General features: G+C 43.6%; 1 protein-coding gene across 3 annotated transcripts in view; it reads left to right on the plus strand.

Moving 5' to 3' along the window:
* The window catches only part of MARCHF1 (membrane associated ring-CH-type finger 1), a 302,013-nt gene extending 287,071 nt beyond the window's left edge, over positions 1–14,942 (plus strand). For all 3 annotated transcript variants that reach the window (XM_075612191.1, XM_075612201.1, XM_075612183.1), the window contains one exon: positions 13,542–14,942. In XM_075612191.1, the coding sequence (XP_075468306.1) occupies positions 13,542–13,843 (302 nt within the window). In that variant the 3' untranslated portion in view covers positions 13,844–14,942. The remainder of the gene's footprint in view (positions 1–13,541) is intronic.
* Positions 14,943–15,340: the final 398 nt, after the last annotated feature.

Genomic DNA, 15,340 nt, shown 5'->3' on the forward strand with positions numbered 1-15,340 from the left:
AGCCGCGTACAATCAGTAATTGTGATGTTTAGCGAAATGTACAATCTGATTTAAGAAAGTGATATGGCGTGTGTTATGCAATTTTTCATTATATAAATGTTGTACCAGTTTAAAGGTATTGTCCAAGCTGGGTCGTTGGAATCCACAGGGGGGAGGATGTAGCCGGGACCCCGTTTTTTCCCCCCAATTGGTTGTGGGGTTGGGGGATGTGCACCTAGGGAACGCTCCGATAATGGAGGTTCCGCGCAGAGGGAGCCGCCATGTTAGGTTGGCGCCAGCGCAGACTTGGTCCGGCCGGAGGTTGCGCATGCGCAGGGCAGGGACAAAAGCCCGCGAAGGAGGAGAGCTCAGGGAGGAGGGGAGTTAGGGGACTAAGGGTCCCAGCAGCCCCTACGTTTCCCCCGTGACGCACCAGAACCAATCAGGTACGAGATTAGGGAGGAAAAGGAAGTGGTGCTGCGCACAAGGAGAGAGAGCTAGCTGTCGGAGGAAGGAGAAGGAGCTCCGGTGTAGAGAGGCAGCCGCCCCTACCTAGGCCGCATACCCCAGGGCCCAGTTAGACCCTGAGCACCAGTAGCGTGCAGCGGAGCTAGGGACTGGCCATAGTCAGGTTCCGGATCCCCCCCGTACTGTGCTACAAATTCTACCAGGACAGTGCTAACTCCACGGGAGGCCTGGGACCAGGCCCCGCTACTCAGTCGCAGCGTGTCTGCGTGGGATCGCCCCGGACACCTACGGGTGACGTCATCTACGCCTTCGCCGATCCTTTGTGAAGATAGTTACAGGACCGGGTAGAGGAGTGCCCGGCATGTAAACGTCAAGTGCACCAACGGTACCATTCTCACTCCAGGACACGGTGGCTGCGCAGTCACACACTTATACTGCTGCGGCCGAGTTTATTCAAGCATTTGCCCGGTCTCGGCCGCAGCAGTAACCAGGCGTGCGCCGGGATGTGCCTGGCGCGCGCCGAAGCCGCGGAGGAGCGCCCTCCGATCGGGGCTTTCTCCTCTCGCTCGCCGGGTCCGCCGGGTCCCCCGGAACCCCCTGCCGCCGTCCCCCACATCGCGGGACACCAGGGCTCCCTCGGGGAGCCCTGGACGCGCGTGCAGGGGGCGCAGGCTCCCGATGACGCGTGACCGCGCGTCGGTGACGCGCGGCACGCCGAGGGAGTGGGGCTAGCAAGCCGGGACATGTCCCGGCTTGCGGTACTAGCCCTACTCAAATTAAACGTGTCGCCAGTGTACATCCACTGACTCACTTGAGGGGGGGTGGGGAGCGTATTCTAAGAGGGGACTGGACACGGGGTGGGATCACCCGGTGGAGGGAGAGGGAGAGTGAGCGTTCAAGGACGCTGGTAGTAGTGTCTCCTCTAGAGAGGGGCACTTGTGATGACGTTGCTGGTTGCTATAAGTAAAACATATTGGTTACGGTATTGCTGTGCGTGTGTGTGTTCATATACATAAGTTCCTGCGAAGACCCACTTCCCGTAGGGCGGAAGCTATCACAGGTGGAGGCGCTGCACCAAGTCATAAGTATTGTGAGCACCCCAGGCTCTCCGTGGCAGAGGCTTAGGCCCTGTGAGCCTACAGGTTATATAGCACATGGTAGTGGTCTGTGTTCGATAGGAAGCAGGGCTACATATATATATAGATGATAATCTGCTTAAAACAAGAACTCATTTCAAGTGAGTAGATGCTGATAATTATATTTTAGAGTCCAGTTGCCATGCTAAAAACTGGAAAAGGAACATCCCATATGGACAGTTGCGAAGAATTAAGCGTAACTTTACCGAAGATAATACCAAGAAGTGAAATTGTTAAAACAAAAACAAAAAGAAACCAGATAGGCCTAATGTGATTTTTAGCAAGGCCCCTAATTTAAAAAGAATATTGACTCCAACAACATTGAAAATGACCAATAGTAAAATTTTTACTTGGTTAAGTAAACCTAAGGGTTTCTTCGGTTGCATTATGTGCAAAGCATGTATTCATAAAAGTTTGGAAAAATGTACTTTTGAATCCAATAGAACTAATGCAATCTTCCAAAATGAAAATTATATTAAGGAGTGGCTCAGTGAGAAAAGACACTGACTGGCACTGAGTTTTAAGCAGGACATGTTGCGACAATGCACGTGGCCTGCGTGAGCAGGCGGGTGCGCCTACTCGGCGCTCAGCCACTTGCCGAGCAAGCAAAGTTGATTTTGCTGCTGGCAAGTGTGTCATGTGAGCGGTTCGCCCAATGACGGCAAACCAGCTCTGTGACGTCGTGGCCATGCCCCTAGACACGCACGCACCAAGTTGGCCAGGAATCGCTCGGCCGAGCAGAGCGCAGCGTTGGAGCGCCAGCGCACCTGTTTCCACCCTGGACGAGGCCTAAGACGCCAAGGAGATCGGGATCTCGGACAATTCTCTTATTTTAAATGCAAAATGTGAGTGCATTTTATTCTTCATGTTGCTGCTTATTAATACAATTTCCAGATAAACTACACTATAAGAGTCTCTCTCTTTTGTATGTAATCGGTCTGGGGTCTGGTGTGATCTACACTGTGATCTTTTCCGTGGTCTACAACTGTTATTGCTCCATTCAGAGAGAGATAGAGTCCCTGATAGGCGTTTTTATTTGGGACAAAGTGTGAGTTGAATTGACCTTTAGTCCCTTATGCTCCACTTGTCTGATTACTGGTTGCACTATGTTGTGTTTTCTTGTTTCTTTCATGGAAATGCTGTGAACATCTTGCGCTCCCCTTATTTTGGAAGACTACAAGGAAGCTATTGACCCAAGAACAGTCTATAAAGGGTTTTGTCTGAGCTGCTTTTCAATTCATATATTATTCACACTTGGTGGTGTTTTGTATATATATCACAATTTGCATGACTATTATTCTTATATTGTTCACCTAGTTCAATTGTATTATTTCACTTTATGATCATTGTGTGCACTAGCATTTTATGTATTGAGTCACGCATATTATTAATCACTCTAATTGTTCACGTATATGTGTTTTTTTATTTTATTAAACATTTTTTATTCCTTATTTTTTGTCTCTGTTGTCTGTAATTTATTTCCCTCTTCTCCCTCCCTTTCCTATTTGATTTGTGGTTTAGTGTTTTTTAATTTTTACTGCTTTGTTTGTTTTTTTTTAGTGTGTATCTGTTCTGTTTACCATGTGTTTTTGTCTTGTGTACTGTTTTTTTTTATCGTTCATGTTTTACTGTGGCTATTGTTTTTCACACACCTGTATTGCAGCCTATGATGTATCCTTTCCTATTTTGATTTCCTCACTTTATACCTTGGTGTTATTAGTGCCATATTTGTTTTATTACATTCCCTGTTCTTTTTATCACTTGAGTACTTACTGGTATATAGTGTCACCTACGGTGGTGCATTACCATGCACATATATTGCACTTTATATTAACTTATGGATTGTATGGAGGCACTGTATTTTTTATTATTTATTTATTTATATATATATATATATATATATATATATATATATATATATATATATAAAAAAATATATATATATATATATATATATATATATAAATATCTTGTGTTGATATGACTTTAAAAATCCATGAATATGGTCCATCTAGGCCGTTGAAATGGAGAAGAGTGGTATGTACTAAGATATGAAAAGAGTTTCATTTGGTTAGTGTCCTTGTAAGACACTTAGGGACAATGTTATACAGTATGGAAATATTACTTACAGTGGTGTTAAGTTGCAATTGGCATTGCTTTTATTATCTTAGATACTTTTTATGATTGTACCGTATGCACAATAGATGGTCTACATAATAGTATTGTGTTTATTACTGCGGTTGGAATTGGTTCAACAATGTGTATTATGGGTATAAAGATGAAGCATTGTGTTCACTGGGGGATATTGTATATGGTTTGTGTATCTGATGAAGGGGTTAACTTTCCCGAAACCTTGTGCGATTTGGAGTCTTTTGCAATAAAAATGCAACACAGAAAATAAAGATCTAAGACTTTTTATTCATTATGCGGCAGATAAACTTTCTTGACAGAGAGCGACATATTTTACCACAATGTTATGGCCTCAGCCATTAATATTGTGATAACCATTTACTGGGTGCAATATAATGGCGATTAAGATGTGGTAATTAACTCCACTGATAAATAGAGGTTAATTACCGCAGGCAATGATTGAGGAGGGGAAGCCGATACTTCTACCATAAGGTAATGTAATATGAGGTATTACCGACCCTATTGCAGAAAGTACATTAACCCTTTAGGTGGCTGTAGCTTCCAATGTATACCAGAGGCATCAAAGTGGTTAACATTTTCCTAATTTCCACTACCTACCCCCCTTGGCTATTGTATCTAAGATGCTAGTAAGGTATTGCCTAGCCACCTCCCCAACATTCACCCCCACTACCCTTACCCCCTCCAGGGTCAACATTACACTGAGTGTTCCGTCCGTTTCATTTAGAATCAAATGTAAAAACCTAGATCTAACTTACAAAGCTCTCAATGATGCTTAACAACCCTTACGTTCTGCCCATGACATCCGCATTTTCTTCTCCCTTTATTACCTCCTTTCCATCTTCAGGACTTCTCCCGTGCTTCACCCTTTCTCTGAAATTTCCTACCAAGCTCCATCAGACTCTCCTCCAGCATTCAGACATTTAAACACTTCTTGAAAACTCACCATTTGAAGGAAGTCTATCTGGCATATCCCTAACATCTACTACCCCCACCAACCCTATTGGAGGCTGCTGTGCAGCTCGACCAAACTCAACTCTAACACCCCCTAACATCCCCACGCCCAAACCTAGATGTCATCAGTGTGCGGCAGAACCATTCTCTCTCCTGAGGCATACTCCATCCCACAAGCAGCCACTTTAACTTTAGTTTCAACATTGCCCTTATGCCCTCTAGATTGTAAACTCTCACGAACAGGGTCCTCATTGCCTTTTGCATCTGTTTGCAATTGTTTGTCCTTATTTGGTACGTCAGTCTGTTTATGTAGTATACAAAACTGTGTGCCCCATTGTATCGCGCTGCAGAATATGTTGGTGCTTTACAAATAACCGATAATAAATATGAATAACTATTCTTGGTATACACGCTATAATTGTTTCCCTCATCTATATCACTAACTTTGGGAACAAGTTCCATATAATGTTAATTCAAAATTGAAAATGAAAATAGTTTCTTCTAGGCTTTAATAATGGCCACATCACCTACAATTTTCCCATGAAATATGAGGTACACCTGGCCTGCACAACACGCGGCCCGCCGGGCCCGGCACTCACTGTGCGGCCCGCGGCGGCGGCGGTATCTTTCCCCCCCTCCTCCTCCCGAGTCCGCTCCCCCCCTAGTCCGCTCTCCCTCCCCCGAGTCCCTTCTCCCTCCCCCCGCGAGCCGAGTCCCCTCTCCCTCCTCCCGTGAGCCGAGCCCCCTCTCCCTCCCCCTGCAAGCCGAGCCCCCTCTCCCCCCCCTGCGAGCCGAGCCCGCTCTCCCCCCTCCTCACCCCCAGCCCGCTCTCAAGACTGCACACTCTTGCAGTGCGGCACTTCCGGTGCCCGCTGCTTGCGAGTGCGCGCAGTCCCGTCGTGATCTGAGGTGAGGTGCAGGGTCTGATGGGAGGTGAGGAGGTGCAGGGGGTGATGTGAGGTGCAGGGGGATATGTGCAGGGGGGTGATGTGATGTGCAGGGGGGTGATGTTCAGGGGGGGTATGTGCAGGGGGGGGGTATGTGCAGGGGGGTGAGCTGAGGTGCATTGAGGTGAGGTGCAGGGGAGTGATGTGAGGTGCGAGGGTGAGGTGCAGGGGAGTGATATGAGGTGCAGGGGGGTGATGTGCAGGCGGGTGATGTGATGTTCAGGGGGGTGATGTGCAGGGGGGTGATGTGCAGAGGGGTGATGTGATGTGCAGGGGGGTGATGTGATGTGCAGGGGGGTGATGTGCAGGGGGGTGAGGTGCAGGGGAGGTGATGTGCAGGGGAGGTGATGTGCATGGGGGTGATGTGCAGGGGGTGATGTGCAGGGGGGTGATGTGCAGGGGGGGTAATGTGAAGGGGGGGGGTGATGTGAAGGGGGGGTGATGTGCAGGAGAGGTGATTTGCAGGGGAGTGATTGGAGGTGCAGGGGGTGATTGGAGGTGCAGGGGGGTCATTGGAGGTGCAGGGGGGTGATTGGTGGTGCAAGGGGTAGAATGATGTGAGCTGCAGGGGGGAGAGTGATGGGAGGTGCAGGGGGGAGAAGGATGGGATGTGCAGGGGGGGTGGGATGTGTGTGGTGTGCAGGGGGTATTGTGTGTTTGATGTGGAGGGGGAGTATTATGTGTGTGGGTGAGGGGGATAGATGGGGGTATGAGAGATAGATGGGGAGTATCGCAAAGGTTGATAGTGAGGGGTTCTGGGGGAGATATGAGGATGATGATGAGGGGTGCTGGGGGAGATATATGAGGATGATGATGATGAGAGGTGCTGGAGGAGAGATGATATGATGATGATGATGATTTTACCCGTGCGGCCCAAATTTCTTTTCCTTGGAGCAGTTCGGCCCTTCTCGCTTTACGAGTTATGCAGGTCTGAGGTACACTTTCCTTTTCATCATGCATGGTGCATATTTGATTATAATCATCCAACAGTGTGAAATCCAATTAAAAGTTGTTTTTTTATGAAATAGGCGACGAACCTTGGATTTAAATTGATTCAGGAAATCCAGAAACAAACAAACATTCTATATTAGAATCATGAACACCTCACTATTGGATTAGAGCAAGGTTCCCCAAACTTGTTGTGCCCAAGGGCGTACTTGGGAGTTCAGGATAGAGTGGAGGGTACCAACCAATAGAGAACGTGCACACACAAAATATACTTCCCTTGGGATGAGGCCTACAGTGCCGCACCTGTCCCACTCGCGGATGTGAAAGAGACGTTTCACCTTTTGTCACATGCTGCCCTGTGTTGGTTTGTTGGTCTCTGAGATAAACTCAACATATCTGAATTGAGATTATTTATCCCCTCTGTCAAAAAAAGGCACAGATCTAAATCAGAGATGTAAAGATGGCACAATCAACGAGTCTCGGCTTATCTTGTAAATGCCGTACATAGAACATAGCTTCTTACAAAGTAATTTGCAGGTACCCACAAAATGCTTGGCTGGCGCCATGGAGACTGCGGTCACCGCGTCAGGGATTTCTGGATTAGAGGCACCAATTGTTAAATATTCCCTCAAACTATCAACATCTGAGAAAAGTATAGGCAAACAGGACCTGTTCGCCATCACATGGATGTGTAATAAGAAAGTTAATTAAGCAAGAAAATAATTTTGTTGGAACATAAACTTTTCACCTCAGTAGGTGATACACCTATCTGCAATGAGGGGATAGAGAGAGACACTACGATTGGAAGTCCTATGCTTGCTATGATCTGGCAACTACAGTAGCTGTGAACTCAATCTTTACAAATGCTCTTACTTTAATTTGCTATCAAGGTCTCAATTGGTTATCCATAGAGGAATATATTTTAATCTCTAATAGTCTCTCTTATTTATATTATAATTGTTAAAATGGCACCCACTATAATTTGCAATATACAGTATATAAAGATGCATTGTAGTGCCTATGTAAAATGATTATGCTATTGTAATAATATTGTAGCTAGTAGCAATAGTATTCTTTCAATTTGTTGGCTTAGGGCTGGCACGGGAGTCAGAAGAAGGCTGTTCCCCGGCAGCTCACATTTTAAGTATTCGGGTCGGTTGAAGAAAGGAGCAGGGTTTCTGGATACAGCTGAGCTCACAGCAGATTATGCCATTAGGTGGCACTACATAGCTCAAATGGCAGTGCCACCCAGTCTCTCCGGACTGACTCCCTTCAGCAGTGTATTTTTTAATGTATTTATAAAATGTTTTACTACGAAATAATACATTGTGTGCTGGTAATGGTAAGTGTATATATGTATGGTTTGTGTATATATTTATGATGCATGTATGCGGTGTGTGTGCATATTTATGATGCATGTATGGAGTGGGGTGTATATATATGATGCATGTATTGTATGGGATGTGTGTATATATGATGCATGTATGGAGTGGGTTGTAGTGTGTGTGTGTGTGTGTGTGTGTGTGTGTGTGTGTGTGTGTGTGTGTGTGTGTGTGTGTGTGTGTGTGTGTGTGTGTGTGTGTATTTATGATGCATGTAAGGGGTGGGGTGTATATATATGATGCATGTATTGTATGGGATGTTTGTATTTACGGAGTGTGTGTGTGTGTGTGTGTGTGTGTATTTATGATGCATGTAAGGGGTGGGGTGTATATATATGATGCATGTATTGTATTGGATGTTTGTATATACGGAGAGTGTGTGTGTGTGTGTGTGTGTGTGTGTGTGTGTGTGTGTGTTTGTGTGTGTGTGTGTGTGTGTGTGTGTGTGTGTGTGTGTGTGTGTGTGTGTGTGTGTGTGTGTGTGTGTGTGTGTGTGTGTGTGTGTGTGTGTGTGTGTGTGTCTAGGATGCAAGTATAATATGGGGTGGAATGTATGTGTGTGTATATATGATGCATGTGTGGGGTGAGTGTATGTGTGTGTATACATGATGCATGTATGAGGGCATGTGTTTCTAATGTGTGTACATATCTATATGTTATGTATATGTAACAGGTTTTCCCCCACCCTCTGGGAGATTCCTCTGTTACCCGGTGTTGTTGTGCTGCTCACCTGCTAGGTTTACAGGATACTGAGGGTCCGTTGGTGGTTGTGGGGAACAGGACAGGCGTTTGGGTTCCTTTCAGCTCTCTATGGGTGCAGCGCCTCCATTCCCTGCAGGCCCCAGCAGAACTGGGTGCAGTCTCTGCAGGAAAACTCTCTGGAACTCCCCCTGATTAACTGCACTCTCAGGAGGAGTATAAAAAAGGAACAGCTCTTTATTCTTCAACAAATCAGCATACAACAGGTACACTTCTTCAAATGGTCCCTGGACTCATCCCAAGGAGCTTGAGGTACCAGATGTCTATCCTTAGCTTCCTTATTCCCTGGTGCAATAAGGGGTAGTTGTCCCACTGCCTTGCGGGAGGGGAAGGAAGGTGGCCAGAGCCCTAACTTCACACTTCCAACTCTCAGCATATAACTACTTAGAGAGAGAGAGACCCTAACGCTTGGCTCTGCAGCCCTTTTTGTACCCAGGGGGAAGGTCTTAGGTTGATAGGGCAGAACACAGACCCTAACCTCCCCCCCTGTCACTCAAGGGAGCTGCTTACTGCAGGGGAAAACCCAGATTAACCCTAACACTGCCTGCACTGGTACAAGGGCTTATGTGTTAGGCAGGGTAGATTACAGTAGAGAATACATGGCTACATATATTTGGTGTGTTTATTTATTTATGTGCACGTAGCTTGTCTATTGTATAATATGTACATGTGTGCAGGGAGCATGTAGCGTGCATATGGTATGTGGGCCACCTGGTTCACGGGCCTGCTTGTTGGGATTGTCCCCCGTGCTAACATTTGTCAGCCAACCCTGGTGATAGCTATGCCAAGATGTTCATTTGTACATCTGTACATAGTTTAGCGTTTATGTATCTCTCTACTTTTCTCTCTCCTATTTCCCTCGCCCCCCTCCCCCCCCTAGACATCTGACATCACTCGAAATAATATGACATGGGGCAAGGCAGTGAAGTGCTGTTTTAAAGTAGGGGAAAGTTATAAATAAATGCCTCCATTTCAAAGACAAATATTTATTTTGTTTTACAGATTTGAAGAAATGGTAATTTGTAAGTAATGCCTCTGTTATGGTCCATGCACTGTTGAAGAAAGGGTGATTAAGCTACAGTACCATATTTAAACTTTTTAAGCATACACAACATGCACAGTGAACACACATAAATATTCTCACATAAATCTACACTGCAAGAAACACACACACACTTCACTCAGAATTACATCAACGGAATTTTGAAAAAGAAACTGAATAATCCCTGCTGTGGCAGAATTGTGATGTACAGTATGATTAATATGTATGTATTCATTTTTGAATACCTTTTCATGCATCTCTGATATATTTTTTTTTTGTTTCACTTTTCTGTAAACCTTGATATTGAAGCTATTGCCCAGATTTCTTTTGGCATATTTTGCGGCAGTCTTTCCTCTGAGAAAAAATATTATTATTACCTAATTAAATAACACGAAAAATAATATATTTCATGTATATGTAGCCCTGATCTCCCGCAGCTCCTGGAGACCCCCCTCCTTTGGAGCAGCGCGGTCGCGGGTGCCGCCATTGCCAGCGACGGACCCGACGGCTGCTTCCAAGGGTGGGGGCCAGTGCAGGGAGCAGCGTGTTACCTCGGAGATGCGGCCGGTTGCCGGGGACGCAATCGGGCCGTTGCAAAGGCCGCGGTCGCATCGCTAGGGTCCCGGCGGCTCGCGGAGCAGGGCGTCGCCATTGTGAGGTGCGTTGCGCATGCGCAGGGGCTAGGAGCGCTGTGAGGCCCACAGATAGCTCGCGCATGCGCAGATAGGAGCCCACGAAACCCTAGCCTACCAGGGAAGGCTCTGAGCAGGGACTACGAGTCCCATGAGCCTATGCACACCCCACGTGACGCCAGGGAGCAAATAGGGCTTAGGATCTCCCTGCAGAGAGGCTTACTTGTTACATTTCGTGTGCTGCAGAACGGCAGTTGGAGCTGGGGAGCAGAAGGGGAAGGAAGGGTGCAGGGAGCGAGTGAAGCTCCTGCATCACGAAAGGTCCCCCATATCCCAGGTAGGCCCCAACTCCCCACCAGGCTAGTGGGTAATTGACAAGGGACGGCCCTAGGTTAGGGACGCTGCCCTTAGGATCGTGAGGTGCCTTATTGTCCGGTCACAGCGGTCAGTGCTGTGAGGGCGGAAAAGAGGGCCTAGTGTTAAGTTGCAATGCTAAGGTGGCCAGGGTTAGGATAGGCAACCCCGTAGGCCCTAGGAGTTTCCCCTTAAGCCATTCAAGGTTGCTGTGCTGTAGGGACGGTCTATAGTACAGCGAGTGTCACGTTAGTTCACGGAGCCAGTTAGGTACTCCCTTGACGCTGCGCATCCGTGCAGAAGGTTGGGCGCAGTTCTTCGTTGCGGCTGCAGAGGCTATCCTCGCTGGATCTCCCCGGACGGTGGATCCGGTCTGCTGGCAGGAGCTCGACAGATCCTTTGCGAAGCCGTTGCCGATCCGAGCACTGGAGTGCTCTGCAGGTACTTTAAGTCCACAAGTGCACCAATGGGCCCATTAGCTTAATAGTGACTGCGCAGTCACCCATATCCTCTCTCTGCAAGAGTGCGGGACATTGGGTGGGGATTAAGTGAACACGGGGTGGGTTCACCCGGTGTTGGGGAAGCGTCCTGTGCGACGCCTTAGTCAGTGTCGCCGCTAGAGAGGGACACCCGTTATTATGTTGACAGTATTTGTGTCATATGTTGTTTCCAAGTAAAAGTATTAGTTATTATACAAATAGGTGTGCGAGTTATTTGTATGTGTCCTGCGAGGAACAATTCCTGCTCTGCTAGGAACTATCGCAGGTGGAGGCGCTGCACCGAGTACCGAGTTACTCATAATATAATTGCCCCAGGTTCCCCGTGGCGGAAGCTCAGCCCTCCTGTGAGCCTAACAGGTAATGCACCACACCTGGTAACACTGAGTTCCCCGCACCCACTCTATATCTGCGATTGGGTGGGGTGGAATACCCATTACATATACATGAAAAATATTACTTAGTGTACTATTGTGATCAGATGTCAAATTCAGAGATGATTTAGAAAAGATAAGAAAATAACTCACAAAAGGGTACACGGGCCCTGCTGGTACAAGCTGACTGGCGCTTCCAATTTTGTTTAGTGTTTTTGTCCAGCTTCAGGTGTTATGGACAATCAGTATAAAGTACTACCAAGTTATCAGATTTATTGCCTAATGGTTTTGCACCTTCAGTGCCAATAAAATTACTGATTTAGTGTTCGCAGGATTTGACCTCTTAGGCCCAAATCCACAAAAGGGTGCTAAGCTTTAACACGCCCTTACTCACATTCATGTACAGGTATTTGAACATTTAACATTTTCCTGGAGTGGGCTATCAAATTGTGCTCCACCCAGGCATAGATACATGAAGCAACATTTTATTTTTAGGCAAAAAAATGAATTGTACTGTAATTAAAGTAATACAATTGAAAAGTAGGCTAAATAGCTGTTCACAAAATATGGCTCATCCAGACAACATGTGGATTCTCATATTACATACTGTAATGTACTGTAAAGTGTGAGAAAATAAATGCCATCCTCTCCAAATATATACTTGACTAGACTGAAGAGATCACATGAGCAAAAACTATGAATGGAACAAAAAAAAAACCGTTTAACTTGTTCTGAAATAATTGTGTATGGGTTTCCTTGATAACAGATATCTGGCACAGATATTGTTTAAAATGTTTTTACAGAAATGTGAAAATCCCCTTGCCATACAGGTTACCCCTTTCAGTGCCTGAAGATACCATAGTGCTTTCTGCAATCTGCGGACTCATGGAGTTCACTAGACGTACAAAGGCCACCATCTTGCCAGACCATGTGATGTCTTATGTACATTATACTGTAAATAAACTCAAGAGGTTAGGTTAAAATAAATAACAGAGCTCTTGATAAAGTATGAATTTAATAATTTTACAAGGGCATTAATCATTTTTTAATCAAGATCATTTATCACATTCCTCAGGATGCAATCACATTCTGTCATTTGGGAAGAGGTACTAATGGCGACTGCATGCCAATTTTAATTATTTTATAAATGTTGAAGAAAGTGATAAATTATTGACATGCCGTGCTAGCTGGTAAGCAACTTGTAATGGGGAAAAGAAAATTATAGATTTATATAAAAAACATTTATTTCACAAGATAAAAAAAGTGCAAGCATTGACCACTGATATAAACACTGTACCACTATGTATAAGAATGAGCATTTCTTATAAATAACAGTGTGTGTATATATATATATATATATATATATATATTTATATATATATATATATATATATACAATTATATACATATATATATATATATGTTCTTCAGTATTAGGCGATACCTTTTTTATTGGACTAACAATTTATGCCATAGGACAAGCTTTCGAGAGTTCTCCTCTCTTCTTCAGGTCAAGCAATACTCTTGCAATAGTATTGCTGACCTGAAGAAGAAAGGAGAACTCTCGAAAGCTTGTCCTATTACATAAATTGTTAGTCCAATAAAAAAGGTATCACCTAATACTGAAGAACTCATTTATTCTGCACTATCGCAACTGGACTAACACGGCTATTTTCTGCTTTATATCTACATATATATATATATACACACACACACAATTATATATTATATAATTTATTTTTTTCCAAGTGATTAAATAAAGTTTTTGCAAAGCATTTTTTATAGTTTTTATTTAGCAAGTGTGCAAAAAAGGCTGTTTGATAATCGGTCTTTCAGGATTAGTGTACACCACTTAGCTTTCCATTGTTGACCTTTTTTCCCCAAGATATTGAATTATCCTCTTTTGTCTTTTATTCTGTAGGTGTCCTTGAATGGCCATTTTGGACAAAACTTGTAGTGGTGGCTATTGGATTTACAGGTGGTTTGGTCTTCATGTATGTTCAGTGTAAAGTCTATATTCAATTATGGCGACGACTGAAGGCGTACAATCGAGTGATCTTTGTCCAAAATTGCCCTGACACCATCAAAAAACTGGAAGAAAAGAACTATTCAAGTACTCAGAAAACTGACCTTAAGGATGCTGTAGTAGTTCCAGTATCACAGACATCAACAAAAATGGAACCATATTCTGATTCAGGTGTACCTGGAGGTATGCCTGTTTGATGAAGATAGAACTTTGCTTAATTTTACTAAAAAAATTCTAGTAATGATGTACAGTAAGTGTTTTTGATTTGCATCTGATATGCTAAACAGTTGTGGTGATACACTCCGTCATCTCCTATAAAAAATACAGTTGTTACAGAACATAGGGAACCTTTCAGTACTAAGGTCTCAAGCTTTTCATTGACAAGCTACAGCATATTAATAAAAATAAAACTAGTGAAAGCACAAAAAGACAAAAAATGAATGAGCTTTAAAAAGAAAAAAAACCTTCATTTTGAATGTCTACAACTAATAGAAAATTACCAATTTAAATAGTTTTATTTGTGAAGGAAAACATATTTTCCCAGTTGTAATGTATTTGTTATCATGTGGCTGAGACCAATTTCACAATCTGAACCTTTTCCAATGAGCAAAAACAACAATTTTAAGAAATAGTGTTTTTAGAGAACATGTAAAGGGGGAATAAAAAGAAACATATCAGTAGTATATATGAACATGATTCCTGGAGCAAAGTTAAGTGTTTACAATACAAGATGTGGATATTACTGTTGTGACTATTTTAGAATTTTTGATAGACTTCCATTGAACAAGCACTTCACATCCGTCCATTAGAGTAAATGGCATTCATAAGGGGAAGAAGTCACACAATGTTCCAAGACTCGACATCATGTAAAACATGTTTTATTATTTGTAGAGGATTCCTGAACCTGTGGGCATGGTAAACACAAAATTAGTTGGAGATTATGGAGAAGGAAAATTAACTTTATGCAAATTAAAATAGATACAGTAGATGTTGAGAAACCATCTCAAGTGGTTCATCTTCTCTTATTCATACTCAAGTGGGGACATAAGTACCACTTAACTTCATTCATGCAAATGGATTTAGGTAAAATACTAACAGTCCAGCTGTAATTGAAGAACAACAACAAAAAGTTAAAAATGTATAGCTATAAAGTACTGTAGATATTTCCAATGCAACATACAGTAACTGGTAGAAAATACTTCATTTTCCGTAAGTAAGCCAATACTGATAGATGTTTTGCATACAGTATTTTCACAGTTTATTGTATTTTAAATAAAATTTAAGGTGGTTGCCGAAGCACTGAATTCATTTTGTCTTGTTTTTCTACAAAAATATATAAATATGACATGGCAAGATACTTCCAATAATATCCATGGCACACAAAATGTAATGGTTAATAGGATAATAGAAAATAAAACATTGGGATAAAGCTCCTGTGAAGTGTGATTAGATGCACATTAAATTTATTTTTCTTTTTGCCATTGTTGCAGGGTCGAATGCAAGGAAGAAAAAAAAATAAAACAAATCACATTTCATACATTAAAGACATTTCTGAGATAAAACCAGAAATCAGAGTGTGTGTGTGTGTGTGTGTTTGTGTGTGTATAATCTGAACCAGGGTACGGAAGTTACCTGGGGGTCACCTGTTTCCGAAGATATAAGCTGTTTTATTTGCTAGGGAGTAATAAGGAAAT

The sequence above is a fragment of the Ascaphus truei genome, chromosome 1 (genome assembly GCF_040206685.1).
Source record: "Ascaphus truei isolate aAscTru1 chromosome 1, aAscTru1.hap1, whole genome shotgun sequence".
In the NCBI taxonomy this organism is placed as follows: Eukaryota; Metazoa; Chordata; class Amphibia; order Anura; family Ascaphidae; genus Ascaphus; species Ascaphus truei.